This window comes from Engraulis encrasicolus, chromosome 22 (assembly GCF_034702125.1).
Source record: "Engraulis encrasicolus isolate BLACKSEA-1 chromosome 22, IST_EnEncr_1.0, whole genome shotgun sequence".
Lineage (NCBI taxonomy): Eukaryota > Metazoa > Chordata > Actinopteri > Clupeiformes > Engraulidae > Engraulis > Engraulis encrasicolus.
In genome coordinates this window covers 34,694,342-34,709,341 of record NC_085878.1, presented here as the reverse complement: position 1 = coordinate 34,709,341, position 15,000 = coordinate 34,694,342, and the positions used below count along the sequence as shown (strand labels likewise).

The 15,000-nt window shown below is 47.8% G+C and overlaps 1 protein-coding gene across 2 annotated transcripts in view; it reads left to right on the top strand.

The window, feature by feature from the left end:
* Positions 1 to 15,000, top strand: part of plekhg4 (pleckstrin homology domain containing, family G (with RhoGef domain) member 4) — a 93,711-nt gene that overhangs the window by 53,266 nt on the left and 25,445 nt on the right. For both annotated transcript variants that reach the window (XM_063188621.1, XM_063188620.1), the window contains exons 12-14: positions 152 to 295; positions 1,951 to 2,068; positions 2,621 to 2,812. In XM_063188621.1, the coding sequence (XP_063044691.1) occupies positions 152 to 295; positions 1,951 to 2,068; positions 2,621 to 2,812 (454 nt within the window). The remainder of the gene's footprint in view (positions 1 to 151; positions 296 to 1,950; positions 2,069 to 2,620; positions 2,813 to 15,000) is intronic.

The window sequence follows — 15,000 nt, the reverse complement described above, 5'->3', positions numbered from 1 at the left end:
TGTTTTCTAACATCATCCGTGGTGGTGCCTGGCTGTGCTGTGTGCTGTTGCTGTTGCTGTTGCTGCAGGGATGGCATCGAGACAGTGGGCTTCCTAACAGTAAGGTAAAGTACAGTAAAGTAATACGTTGTGGTGCCTGGCTGTGTTGCAGAGATGGCATTGAGACAGTGGGCGGCCTGTACAACCAGGTGGACGAGCTGGTGCACCGACTGGTGATGCTGTCCAACAAGTGCACCCAGGAGCTTGAGTTCGTCATGGAGTTCAAGAGCCTGGAGGAGGGCTTCAGCGAGGTGAGGTTTTTATTACTATTATTATTATTGGTCTTTTTCAACTTTATTGACAGGACAGTATAGGCTCTTTTCCACTGCCAGTTTTCTGGAAGGCCTGCAGCTCGACACAGCGCAACTCGGCCGCCCCTTTTTGCTTTTCGAATAGGCACGACACAGCTCAATCATAAAGCAAAAAGTGGCAGCCGAGTCACAAGGTGTCGAGCTGTAGGCCTACCAGAAAACTGGCAGTGGAAAAGAGGCATATGAGAGGTGGAGAGGAAGTGAATGGGGAGAGAGATGGGGAGGGGTCGGCAAATGACCCGGGCTGGAAATCGAACCCTGGTCGGCCGCATGGTACTCTACCGGTTGGCCACGGCAGGGCCTGTGAGGTGAGGATAATGGGGGATAGGGGTAGGGGGTAGGGACAGGACGGGATGGGCGTGAGCAAGGGCGCCGTAATGAGTTTTAAAGTGGTGGTGCATTCTTTTTCTTGTTCCTGCTGCTGAACTCCACTCATTTGTCTTCAGTAAAAGTTGAGAAGTCCTCATTTGGGGATCCCAAAAGTGTGGATGCAAATGCACCACTCCATCCCCCTTTCCGGAACCAAGCCAGGGGGGGATATATGTCAAAATATTCATTTCAGTTTTATGAATGCAGTCCATACACTTGCAGCAGATCTCATGGCATTTCCTGGAACTTCAGATAAGGAGATAAGGAGGATGGGGTCAGCAGCGGTTCTAACCATTTTGGGGGCCCCAGGCAAAATGTAGACATAGGGCCCTTTTGAATTGCTGGTGTTTATTTACCATGGCAAAGCTGACTGTTGGGTGGCCCTACAGAGGGCAGAATGGTGGGACCTCAGGTAATTTCCTGAAAACTTGTAATATTTTTTAGGTGAGTGGGAAGAATATTAAATTTTTTAGTAGCTCTGCACTGAGTGAAGTGTTGGAAAGACCAGGGGGAAACTGTCAAAAGATTCATTTCAGTTTATGAACACATTCAACACACATACAATACTTCTATATCTTATTACATTTCCTAGCATTTGATATTGTACTTTAAAAAAGAAAATCACTACAGGGCTGGGCGTAGGGTTGTTTTGTGAGTCCCAGCCTTTAGCTTCACCTACTAACCTATTTGAGTTGTCATTTAATCACGTTTCTTAATTTTGGAATGCCAAAATGCCTTAGAGATTTATGCGCCCTACATAGCTCGTGATATGAAAGATTTCCCCCGTAGGCAAAGAAACGTGTTCAGAAATGTTGGCACGGAAGCGTAGAAGAAATTTAGTTCATACCTTTTGAATGAATACACGAATGTAAGAATGGCACGCATAAGATCGACTTGTGTCACACATTCAGAAAGGTCCTTTAATGTCAGTTCAGTTATGTGCCAACAGATCCAAATTGCAGACAGCTGGGCAGGCAGGTACTGTAATCAAGGGGGGATCCTGAAATAAGAGAAGGGAGGGGAGGTCTGAAGACTGACAGCTTGTGTGTGTGTGTGTGTGTGTGTGTGTGTGAGTGTGTGAACGTTTGCTTCTGTGCGCACTGCACTTACATGATTGTGTCTGTGTGCGTGTGTTTTTGTGTGCGTGCTTGCTTGTGTTTGCATATGTGTATTTGTGTGTGTGTGCGTGTGTGTGTGTGTGTGTTAACGACGTGTGTGTTGATCAGGTGAGCCACTGGATCAGTGAGGTGGGGGAGAGTCGTCTGAAGACGCTGGGGGAACTCGAGGACTCTCTGGAGCAGCTGCGGAAGAAGCAGACGCTCTTCCGAGACTTCTACTCCGCCGCATATGTACGCCATTTAAATTTTTAACAGTGTGCAGACGTCACCCTTACCTATTCTTACCTATTCTTATCTTATCCTACCTTATCTATTTCAGCCACCTTTTCCCTGTCTTGTTAAGTTTTATGTTGTTGTTAGATTTCTTAACATCTCGGAAAGATCCAAGTCTTGCTGTGGTACATTAGCTGGATTTGTACTGTTAAGGATAACGCTATGCAATTATGATTGAGTAATGAATGCCAGAATTGTCACTGGGATACAATTCTGGTGTGCATTCCTAGTTAAGTTTCCTTTTAAATTAAGACCAGTACAAAAATAATGCTTTTAAATTAAAGGAAATTAATAAATAATTCAAAAAGTATAGATGTGCAGGTAGCACAACAAAGCAGCAGTCTTTCACCACCACCAGTTCTGAGTGGGTGGATGCACATGTTGTTATGGCATTCTGCTAATCCTCGTGATCTGCCTCCATGTCTGTCTGTCTGTCTTGTCTGCCTGTGTGTCTGGGCCTGCGTGCCGGTGGTGGTGGTGTGGGTGTTGTTATTGCGTTGTGTTGCGCAGGAGCACTGTAAGGGTGGGGAGGCCTTGCTCAAGAGGCTGGAGCGCTGGGAGGACGTGTCGTCGGCCGAGCTGCAGGTGTACGAGGTGAAGGTGCGCTCCTTCTGGGTGCACCTGCAGGACTTCTCGCAGCGCGTCGAGGACACCCGACACAAAATAGACAAGACCGTCAAGCTCTACGAATTCTTTGACAAGGTGAGTGCCTTTGTCTTTTTAGTCGCGCACACTTCTGCTGGTAACTCTCTTGATATCTGTCTCTGTCTTTTGCCTTTGTCTCTGTCTTTCTCCGTCTCTTTCTCTGCCTCTCTCTCTCTCTCTCTTACACTTTTGTGTGTGTGTGTGTGTGTGTGTGTGTGTGTGTGTGTGTGTGTGTGTGTGTGTGTGTGTGTGTGTGTGTGTGTGTGTGTGTGTGTGTGTGTGTGTGTGTGTGTGTGTGTAAAGTACATGGCTGGCTGTCTGTTTGTCTGTCTGTCTGTCTGTCTGTCTGTCTGTCTGTCTGTGTATCTGTCTTTCTGTCTGTCTGTGTATGTCTGTGTGTGTGTGTACAGTACATGTCTGTGTGTCTGTCTGTCTGTCTGTCTGTCTGTGTATCTGTGTGTATGTGTACAGTACATGTCTGTCTCTCTGTCTGTCCGTCTCTCTGTCTGTCTGTCTGTCTGTGTGTTTGTGACTATGTGTGTGTGTGTTGTGTGAAAATATTAACATCACGTGTGTGTGTTAAATGTTGACTAACCTGGGGGCAAAATACATGGCAGGTCTTGGTCCTGGCTGATCGTGTCAGGTTTCATTACAGTTTGCGACGGCTATGATTGCAGGGTTTAGACAGAAGTTAGCGTTCTCAGGCTAGCAAAAGGGCAGAATAAACTGGAATAGCAAGTTTTATCACACGTGAAGAATATCATCATCTGGGTGTAAACCCGTCACCTGTCAGGTAAGAAGAAGGTTAAACGTTTATTTGCTGTTTAATGAGTTCAGATTACAGATATTTGGAGACAATATATGGATTAACTCACAGACATGTTTATTTGTGAATTCCTTTTGGCAGCAAGGAAGAAGGTGAAGAGGAAAGTTTTTGCTTATCTGTAAATGCTGTTCTGCTTGCACACCAATGTTAATCTGTATATGCCTCTGGAAGTGTGTTACATAAGTACATAACATCCAAAGGCTTCAAGTGAAGTGGGTTTGAGGAGCAAGGACCTTCCCCAGGTTCTTCTAGAATTTTACTTGAACACTCTACAGCTCCCATAGAAGTCTGTGTTAAAAATTTAGCAAAGTCCTTATGACATCATCATGAGAACTCAAAAATTGGGCAAAATTCTAAACACATATTTGTGATGGTACTCCTCAAAGTGTTAAAAGATGGCTTGTCTCCGTGATTTATGAGTGGGAAAAGGCCGGATGGCACCCCTGCTTGACGTAGGGCCCGCTTCACAGAAAGCTGGATTGTGAGCGACTGGACTGAGGGTGGCCAGTGGCCAGCTAAAGTGTGCTACCAGCAGTGTGTCACTGGGATACTGGGTCTGTCTGAATGCAGCCCCTGCACAAGGGTGACCTCACAGTGATGTCTGACAATGGATCGCTCTAAAATTAGAGCAGGCGTTTGCTTTCTCTGTGCCACCATTGTCCTCTTATATGGTACTGGCACACTCGCACCGGTCAATGACAGATGCGCCCTGCCATTCCCAACCAGTGAAATATCTGGACTCTTTGGAGTAGAGATAAAAATGCTGGAAGTGATCATCTGGTTGTAAAAGAAAATCACATTTCTTAAGGCTGAACTGTATGGTGGGTGTTATTTCCGCATTGTCCACACAGAGTATTTTTCTCAGGCCCAAGATAAATGCTCATTGTGTGGCCAGCAGTTTGAATAACGACATTGGCGCATGTTAGAGACACAGAGAGAAAGAAAGCACAGCATGTGTGAGGAGAGACAGAAAAAAAGAGCGATGTTGAAATTGCTTCAACAGCTCCCTGATTTTGTGTATTGATTACTTCATTGATTTTCTTTTCTCTTCGCTTCTCCGTCTTGGCTCACTTTTTCTCCTTCTGAGCTTTCACTCCGCGAGACATGTCCAACGAGACATCTGGAAACTCAATTTTAGGGCCTCCTAATTGAAAACATTACAGATCGACACGATATGAGTTGTGTGAGCGTGTCAAAATTTTGAGTTATTCATTTATATCTGGATTGTAGACTTTTAATATGTTTCATTTTAGCATGTGGTATGTTTTGGCCATCAACTTTACATGTCAATGTTTAAAGAAAAATTGTTCAGAGAAAGATTGATACAACAAAATCTCAAGACAGATATTTGAATAAAGATGTCTGGGTTTTTTGAGGTGATAACAACATTTGGTCCTGTTGTGACATTGTGTTTATGATACTACCTGATCATTTGAATCATTTAGTACATGAAAACTATGTTTGTCTAGCACTCCTTTTAAAAAGCCCCACAAGCTGGTCAGTGCCCTTGGTGCTGCAGTGTCCTGATGGCACCCAAAAAACCCCAAAAAAACCCTCTGTCATCAGCTATCAGAAGGAGGAGCACGGCACTGCTTTTTTACGATTCTCCTCTTTACTTTTTGGTGTGCTGATGTTTCCTCACTTGTGAACTTTGACTTTTTTTTTTTTTAAATACAAAACTATGCCGAGGGCCCATTCTAAGCCCGACAGGCTGGTCAGTGCCCTGAAGGTCTGTCCTTCTCTGTCCGGCAGTCCCTCCCCTTACCTACCTATCTTGCTGGGACAGCTGGGAAGGATTGACCAGTGTCAGATTTTAAAATTAGCATAATTATAGATCTATCTGATGCGGCTCTGGCCCGCCCGCTCACCCCCTAATACCCTGCCACTCCCCATACTAGCATGCAGCCCCCAGCTCACCCCCTCAACACCCATATAAACACGCGAATGCCACACATACACATGCGGGTATGTACACAGTAACACACACGCGCACACACGCATGCACACACACAAGCGCACACTCACATATAAACACACACACACACACACCCCCCACACACACATATTACACATGTATAGAAACGCACACACACACATGCAAATAAACACAGACACACACACACACACACACACGCGCGCACACACACACACGCACACACACACGCAAAAACACATATATAAACACGCACATTGCTCCATATAAGTTTTTTGCAGCACCCCTCCCCCCCTCACTCCTGGGCTACTTGTATGTGGCACACAGCAACCTCAGCCTCAAGCCTCTTCCGCCATCTGTTGGCATATTGAACAACCATGTTTATGTGTGAGCAGATATTTAAGGGGTCGGCAGAATAACAATGGGCCGCCGTGTCCCATGTCCCGTGCGTTTCAGACCCCATTGACACGCGTTGTGGCTGCATGTGTGTGGAGTCGGCAGCCCTCCCTCGGTAACCCTGCTTATTAGCACCGAGACCCAACAGGTCCGCCCTCAGATTAGGCACATGCTCCGGCATCATGCGTTGCCAGCATAATGACAGCGCTTTGTTTGCCTATGGTAATGCGCAAGGGTTAAGAATGCTAATTCTTTCAGGATTTAGGTACGTGGAATGGTGCGGGGGTTGTCATTCATGCAGCGTGGTGGCATACAACTAAAGCTACTATGCATGTGCTTTTATTCTTGGTGAGAATGGGTTGAGTTTGTCTTTTGCTATTTGGTTGTTGGTTTCACAAATGGTCGACGTGTGCGCTCCTGCTTTTCCCAAGTCAGATTTTCTGAACATGTCAGAGGTAAGCCAGTCTCTTCCATATGTGGGGCAATTCAAGCGTTTCAATAGGATGCCATTTTGCTTGTGTAGTGTTTGTGTGCTGGTTTTATGCACTGTGATTATTCTTAGTCTGATGTGTCATAGCGGCAGCAGATGAGGCCTTCTAGGCCACACTGTTCCCTTTGGGTTGACGGCACGCGTGTGTGTGTGTGTGTGTGTGTGTGTGTGTGTGTGTATGTGTGTGCGTGTGCGTGTGCATGTGCGTTTGTGCGCATGCGTGCGTGTGCGTGTGTGTGTGTGTGTGTGTGTGTGTGTGTGTGTGTGTGTATGTGTGTGTGTGTGTGTGTGCATGCACACACGTGCATGCATGCTTTTGTGTGTGTGTGTGTGTCTGTGTGTGCGTGTGCGTGCATACATGCTTGTGTGTGTGTGTGCCTGCGTGCACACATGCTTGTGTGTGTGTGTGTGTGTGTGTGTGTGTGTGCCTGCATGTGTGCGTGCATGCTTGTGTGTACTGTATGAGTGCGTGCGTCTGTGTGTAGGGTTGGGTTGGGTGTGAGTGGGTGGGTATGTGTTTAACCACAGACAGCCATGGAGATCAGGAGTCCAAAGACAGGCGCTTAATTTGTCACCAGTGACAGCCTAACCCAATACAAAATTAGAATGCAGCAGTTGGGGCATAACGCCTGGCAACCAGAGACCCCACATAAAAGGAGTGACTTGTAGGGGGATGGATATTTATGTATCGGTTAATTGACAGCTCTCTGCATTGACAACCATGTGGGCTTTAGGATGATAAATTACTTTACGACTATGAATATTCAGTAACGTTTTGATAATGGCTTCTGTAAACGCAGCTAAATTTGAGATTCTGTTTGAGCTGAACATTATTTATTCCTGAAATTTATGAGAAAGCACAGTTGACCAGTTTAAAAAAAAAAAAAAAAAGGAAAACAGACTATTGTTCTTGAATGTCAGCCCCGGGCCCACATACACAAGGGCATCCGTAAGATTCGTTGACACATATCCTGTGCCAAATGTGTCGTTATCGACATGTCTGCGGAGAGAAAGCCCCGCAGCTAATCGTGCCCAGCGGAGTCAAATAAGAGAAAGTGACAGTGTTTTGTCGAGCGTCGGAGGGGGCTCTTTGTTGAGACCATGCGGTGACCATGCAGTGAGGATGCCTGCCTGCCTGCCTTCCAGCCCCGGGGGCAAAGGGCTGGGTACCCTCCCCGGGCTCAGCCGTACCCTCACTGTCCTGTCCTGTCCTGTGCCTCCTCCACTGACCCACTCACTGCTCCAGATGGCCTCAATAGAGGTACAATAGAAAAAGGGGTGGCGAGGGGGGGGGGGTGTTGATGAAGGGGGGTGAATCATCTGTAATGATTCCTCATGGAGTTGATTTGAGGACAAAGGGTCTGTGACACGCCACAGTCGTGCCCTACTGGACCTGCATATTGTCAGGCTGAGCGCTTGGTGTAGGACCTGCTTTTCAGGGCAGGACTGCACTGTAGCCTGCGGTTAATACATGACTCTGCTCTGCACAAAACACTCTGAGCTCTGTGCTCTGAGCTTTGGAACCATTAACTTCAAAGGTGCTATTTTTCCACAACTGTCTTTGTCAAAAAGTAACTTGGCAGCTCTAAACCTTCGGGAAATGTTTCAAGAGTACTGTTGTATCTGATGGAAAGTCCTACTGACAGAAATATTCAGTAAAAATAACATAAACTCAGCACAGAGCTCCCATTAATGTATGTGAAATACAGCCGTCTTTTCTCAATGACATAGGTCTTGAATGAGCTACATATGCTGTCATAACTGGCTGTGAATTCTGTGAGAGTTGTTTGTGCTACACTTGAATGGGTTTATTGAAAGAGGGGTCTGAGTGTTTTCTTGGAGGAAGCCAAGTCATACATTGATAAAATGAGGAAGGGGAGGAGGGGTTACAGCACCTCAATGCTGAAGGTCCCTGTGCCAAGCTCATTATTAATGATTGCCAAGCACCTCAGCCCCTTCACTCAGGAATTTAACCCCCTGAAAGTCTTGTCCAGACCACATTTGTCAAGTTATTTTTCTCATGATGTATACCCAAGACTTCTTTCTCACACTAGCGTTGGCATAAATAGCCTTTGCTCTGTCTGCTTCTCAGAGCAGACAGAGATGGTAAGCACGTCTGTGGGTCCTCTCTCTCTCTCTCTCTCTCTCCCCAACAGTGCTTTATTGGCATGACAAAACAGGCGTTCGTATTGCCAAAGCATCGAAGTACAGACATATAATAACAGTAAGTATCAATAGTAACAATAATGTAGTAACCTAATGAAAACATACCATTCTCTCTCTCTCTCTCTCTCTCTCTCTCTCTCTCTCTCTCTCTCTTTCCTCTCTCTCTCTCTCTCTCTCTCTCTCTCTCTCTCTCTCTCTCTCTCTCTCTCTCTCTCTCTGTGACATATTGATATGGAGTGCCTGGGTGGGGGTGCGAGTGCAACAGCCGGCGAGTGGCTGTGTATTGATCGGTAGGTGACATCGATACCCAGTGTCTCCAAGGATACACGCGGTGGTGACCAGTGACCACTGGCAGTGCCTCTGCCACACTCTCCTTCTCAGCAGCCAACCAACGGGGAAGAATTAGCATCTGAATGTCCCAGCTAGCATTCCCGGGTGACAATGCCTCCGAAAATGGAATCATACCAAGAAAGCTTCCCACTCCACTTCCCCCGTCACAAATACTTTCCTTCTGCATTCTGCCCTTTTCTCTGTTCTGTCTCGTCCTTTCTCGCTCTTTTCTCTCTGTCTCTCTGTCTTTCTGTCTCTGTCTCTCTCTCTCCCTCTCTCTTCCTTGGCTCTTGTATTGGTGTCTCCCACAGGATTTGCCTGGCATGTGGCTGGAAGCTCTCGCTGGTTGTTTGCCTCCCGACGCTGAAGTTTGAAAGCCAGAGCCAGAGGGATTTCAAAATTTCAAGCACTAATGGGGCCCATTATTCCCTGAGCCCATTTATCAGCCAGCCCACTACACTACACTACACTGTACTGTACTGTACTGTACTGTGCACTGTGAAACAGCAGACAATGGGCTGGCTTGCTGGGCTCTTCCAGCTCATCCATCAGTGCCTCTGCTGCTACTGTTGCTTGCTACTGCAGCACAGAACTCACACATCCTCTCAGCTTATTGGGTTCAGAGAGTCCAGGTAGCACTCCGGTGCCAAGTTTTGCTTTCTCTCATTCCCCCCATCCCCAAAGGGACTAGGCCAACCCCCCACCCTTCACTTAAAGCAAGTGGCTTTGTAGTGTCGGCCACAGACACCCTTTCCCATCCCCCCCATTCCTTCTCTTTTCCCTCTCTCTCCATCCCTCCCGCCCTCCTTCTCCACCCATCTCCCTCCCTCCCTCCCTCCTCAGCTAGCCCCAGTTGCTGGGGCTGGCCCATCTGGTATTTGGACTAGCATTTGCCTGTGAATAGAGGGGAGGTGGGAGGAGGTGTGGATGAGAGGAGAGGGGAGGCGGGGAGCGGGGGGCAAGCGGGCGCCAGTGGCTCAGTGTGCTCCCAGTCGTCCCCAGTGCAGATCACAGGATGACCGCTGCAGCTCCTTGCCCAGCGCACGGGGCGAACGCAGCCTTACCCGAACAGGAGCAAGCCCCCAGCAGCCACGGCCACGGAGAGGTAGGACAGTAGTGGACCCGGCGGCCTCTGTCTGGTGCTAGTATAGGGTAGAGCTGCAAGCTTCATGGAGTAGAGCTAGCGCTGTGGATGATGGGTTTCTTGGACCTCATCTTGTGTTGTTGATGGCATGCACCGGCTACATTCAGTTGGGGAGGGGGGGCATGAGGAAGTTCTAGCATCTTGTTTTCCTGCTGTGTTCTTCTGTGTTTTCTTCAGACTTTGTCTTTTTCCGGTAGTTTTTTGTTGAATCTCAGCTAGCTATTGAACTGTGCACCCTGTGTCCTTTACGTCTTTATTGAGATAAGGAATGAGGGATAAGGAATTGGGATGAGGAAGTTCTAGCTTCTTGTTTTCCTGTTGTGTTCTGTGTTTTCTTCAGACTTTGTCTTTTTTCCGGTAGTTTTTTTTTTGTTGAATCTCAGCTAGCATTGAACTGTGCACAGGTCTTGTGTCCTTTACATGTTTACTCTTTGGTAAAGCAACGGATCAGCAAGTGGTCGGAAGCTGTATCGGGGGCAGTTGAGTTTACTAGAGCAGTAGCGCTTCTTCTATGCATTGAGTTGGCTTAACCCCACCCCCATCTCCGTTTCCCTCCGAAGTCTGTGTGAGGACAACTTTTAAATGAAAGTTGGGGAAGTTGGGAAGGGAGAGAAGGAAGGGTCCATGGTTCAGTCAAGCTTTGGTGTGGGTGTTAATTACAGACCAGTGTGATGTTTGAACTAAAGTCTGCGTTTGCTTGGAGGGGGTTACAGCAGGGCTGGGCTGGGATGGACTGACCAGTTCATTTCCCTTTTGAAAATTGTAACACTGTTTTGGACCTCCCATTGAGCCTTTAGGCTACCACCAGAAATGAGGCATTATCTATCCGGTCTATTATCAATGAGTGATAAAGCGAAAGGCATTGTTTGCTCACATCATGAAGTGCTGATTGCTTTACGACACCGTGGTCTGTGGGGACTACTTGCTTGTTTTCCCCTGTTGCTGCAGGGCCTTTGGAGCACCTCTCTGCTTGATATTACACGCTGCAGCCCATGCAGCTGTCGCTTGTCTGCCCGGGAAAGGAGTGTGTTTTTGGGGTAGGGGGTTGCGTTTATGGGGCGGCTATCAGTAGTATCTAAAGCCAGGTGCACTCCTGACGAGGATGAAATTGTAGGAAGCAAAGCAAAGCCAAGCAAAGCGGGTTGGGGGTTGGACACTTGTAACAGGAGAGGGATGGGCGGTAGGTAGACAGGAGGAAGTAGTGATAGATGCAGCCTCAGATCTTATGGTTAACGGCATGATTAGTAAGTTGTGGCTTGGACGATACACTTCTTGACAGTTATCCTTGCTCCTACTAGAAAACCATAATGGCAGTAATGGACAGGGACAGAAGAGTTCCCTCTTCCCAAGGAGGGGACTCGGGGGTGAGTGTGTGTGTGTGTGTGTGTGTGTGTGTGTGTGTGTGTGTGTGTGTGTGTGTGTGTGTGTGTGTGTGTGTGTGTGTGTGTGTGTGTGTGTGTGTGTGTGTGTGTATGTGTATGTGTGTGCGTGTGTGTGTGTTGGGGGGTCTCCAAGGCTCCTTTTCATCTGATTGGGTCAGCCTGAATGCCCACGGACGGCTAAGCATGCTTCTGATCATGCTGCTTGACTGGGCTCGAGGCATGGACCCCCATAGGGCCACTGTCTCTCCCAGGAGCTCCCCCAAAACACACAGGAGACACCCCAAAATCCAGCCTCATCCACACACACCCCAAGTCCCAACGGACACCAAGGGACTGGCCTCCAAAGGACAAAAACAAGCTCTGTCCTCCTTTAATTAGGCCTGTCAATCCATTGTTGTGCTGTGACGGGGGCTTCCTGCCGCAAAGTTGCGGGACCCACACTGTTGCACTGGGAGAGCTTTTGGAGGGGTGAGCACCTGTGTTCACAAAACATTGCCACCGTATTCTATGAAGACTGGTTCAATATGATGATAAACAAACGTGGCCCAGGGCGCCACCCCTACCTACCCGGAGGGCAAAGTCACAATGCAGAGCTCACCAGGTTTTCTTTTTCTTTTTTCTTCCTCCGACAGCACTGCTTGTTAATGGCATGTCAACAAATCACTGGAGCAAGTTTACCTCGCACTAATTAGCCACCTGGCTAGCATGTGTGCCAACAACCGTGAATAATGAGGCTAGGCATCAAAGCTGCATTTGGGAGGTCACAATTTAGATTTTTAACTTAACTGGCTAACCGAAGCTTAGCTAAGTGATCACATACACTCTGGTATACCTTGCAGTTGATGAAAAATGGTTGGCTTTTGCATTATTTTGCCATATTCTTTTGATTGAACATGTTACATGTGCGTTTGTTTTGTTGATATGAATTGTGCCAGACACCCCCTTCATCCCCCCCTTTCATGAAAGCAGACAGAACAAACGCTCCAACTCACTTCTGGAGGTCCCAGGTCCCTCCCGGCCCAGTCTCTTTACCCCCCACCTCCCCCCTTTTTAGTTGTCTGCTGTCAGGGTGATATTTTATCATGGCGGAAAGGGAAGCTGACTGACTTAATAAGCGTTCCTGCTCCCCTTCCCCTCAGTAGCAGAGCTGGCCCTCATAGCTAGCGCCATAGTTAATTGTGACCTGGGACTGATTACTGACAGACCAATGGTGCTGCTGTGGTGTGATTGGCTTGCGTGGCAGCTTTTGTGTTCCCAGCCCCCTCTGAAGCCCGGCTCAATCAAATTACCCATAAACCTCCATTCCCATTCGGCGGCCCCATCCTACCCTACTCCGCCAATGCACTCTGACACAGTGACACACATCAACAACACACTCAAGCCTGCACGCACACATGCACACACTCACACGCATTCATGTTGATTTGTCCGCTTTCTGTCATGCACATTTACGCAGACATGCATAAATGTCCTCTTTAAAGCATGATTATATACTTACAACATGTGTAGTTTATGTTGTAGACTCGTTGAACTGTCAGCATCTCATGGGGAGTGTGTGTGTGTTCATATAATGTTATGGAGTCGTTGAATGTTTTACATTGAAAAAGTGAACTGTCGGTTTTTACGATACTGAATAGATTTTTTTTGTCAAATAAGATTAGTCAATCACTTTAATGTGCTTTCCAAGGGCCCAGTGCAGTGCGCTGAAATTGAGGCAACTATGCACACATCTCTCTTCTTCCATCAATGATTGCGTTTAAACACCAAGTGTATCTGGAGCATTTCAAACTTCACAAGCATTTACAAACATTTCAAACCTGAGTCCAAACCTGAGAACAGGCTTCATATCATCGACATCCCCAGTTCCTAACACACATATAGACAGGCACACACACACGCGCTTGCACACACACACACACACACACACACACACACACACACACACACACACACACACACACACACACACACACACACACACACACACACACACACACACACACACACACCCTCCTTCCTGGGCTCCCCTGCTTCCTGAAGGAGTCGTAAAATCGTGATTGAGTGCTTATTATGGTTCCTCGCGTGATCTTAAAAGGCGCGTAGTTTGGGATCCCGCTTTTCCCTCCTCACCATCGGACCCCCCTTTACCCCCCCCCCCCACCCCCGCACCCTTCATTAGCCCCAATAAAAGCAGTGAACCATTCTACAATCAGAGGCAGCTACCCCCTAACTACATGTACCCCTCCACCCTCCACCTCTGCCTGTACCCCAGACACCCCCCTCACACGCCAATCCCTTTCACCGTTAAACCGCCTCAATTTGTTCGGCATCTGCTCCTTGTTTGTCCTGTACATGTACCTCCAGTAATTGGCCATATTCTTTCCCTTTCTTTGCTTTTTTTTCGTAAGTGTGCACACTTTTTTATTGTGCTTCACGTTCATGTGCCATGTCAACAAAGATTAGTCATAGTGAGAGGGAGAGCTCAGTATTCGATACGCTAAAAGGAAGTAGGCCCGACAGACTCCCGACAGTCTCTGTTTGAGCCTCATCAGGCAACAGTGTTGTCAAATGAGGAAGTGTTGGAAAGTGGGGGGCGGGCGGAGGAAGAGGAAGGGGGTGAATGTGCTTTTTTGACAGGGTGGGGTGAGTGGGTGGGTGGTGGTCTTCTCTCTGGAGAGCAGCTGCCAGTGATAGCACCCCCCACTCTTTAGTGTGTTCTGCATATCGAATTAGATTACCCAGCACACTCCATTTCAGAATCAACTATGGTCTCCCTTAGCAACAAAAAAGTGTGCTCGCTCGTGGTGGGGGTGTGACAATGTCGGAGAGGGCGCCGGCCCGGGACACGCATCTGTTGCTGAACCTCTCCCATCGCACCCGACCCGACCCGTGCTTTGTGTGTGTGTGTGGGTGTGTGTGTTTGTGTATGCCTGTGTGTGTGTGTGTGTGTGTGTGTGTGTGTTTGTGTATGCCTGTGTGTGTGTGTGTGTGTGTGTGTGTGTGTGATTTTGCTAATGCATACCATCGCTCAACACTTCAGACCGGCTCCACAGGCTGTGACATTTATAAAGAGTCAGTCAAAGAACTTGGGAACTTCTCCTGCCGCACCAGACACGTGCATATGTTATCTGTCAGACGCGACGCACTGAACAATGACACATGATAAACAAAGCTTTGCATCCCATCGCAACAGGCCAGTCCAACCAGCCGCCACTAGGCCCAGAGGCCCCGGAATAATCCTGAATAAGAATTCAAGATGTGAAGTCATCTGGGACTTAGTTATCATACAGGTGCCGCAGAGGGTGACGTTATGCTATTTTTTGTGTTGGTCTTTTGATGAGAAATGCCGGTGCTGTTGGTTGTTGCAGCATTCCTTTGCCCATGCCTATGCCTGCCAGTAGAGTAGCAGTTGGAAGGGGAACAAATGCGTTACACACACACGCGCACACACACACACACACACATGCGCATGCATGCACACGCACGCACACACACACACACACACACACACACACACACACACACACACACACACACACACACACACACACACACACACACACACACACACACGCAAA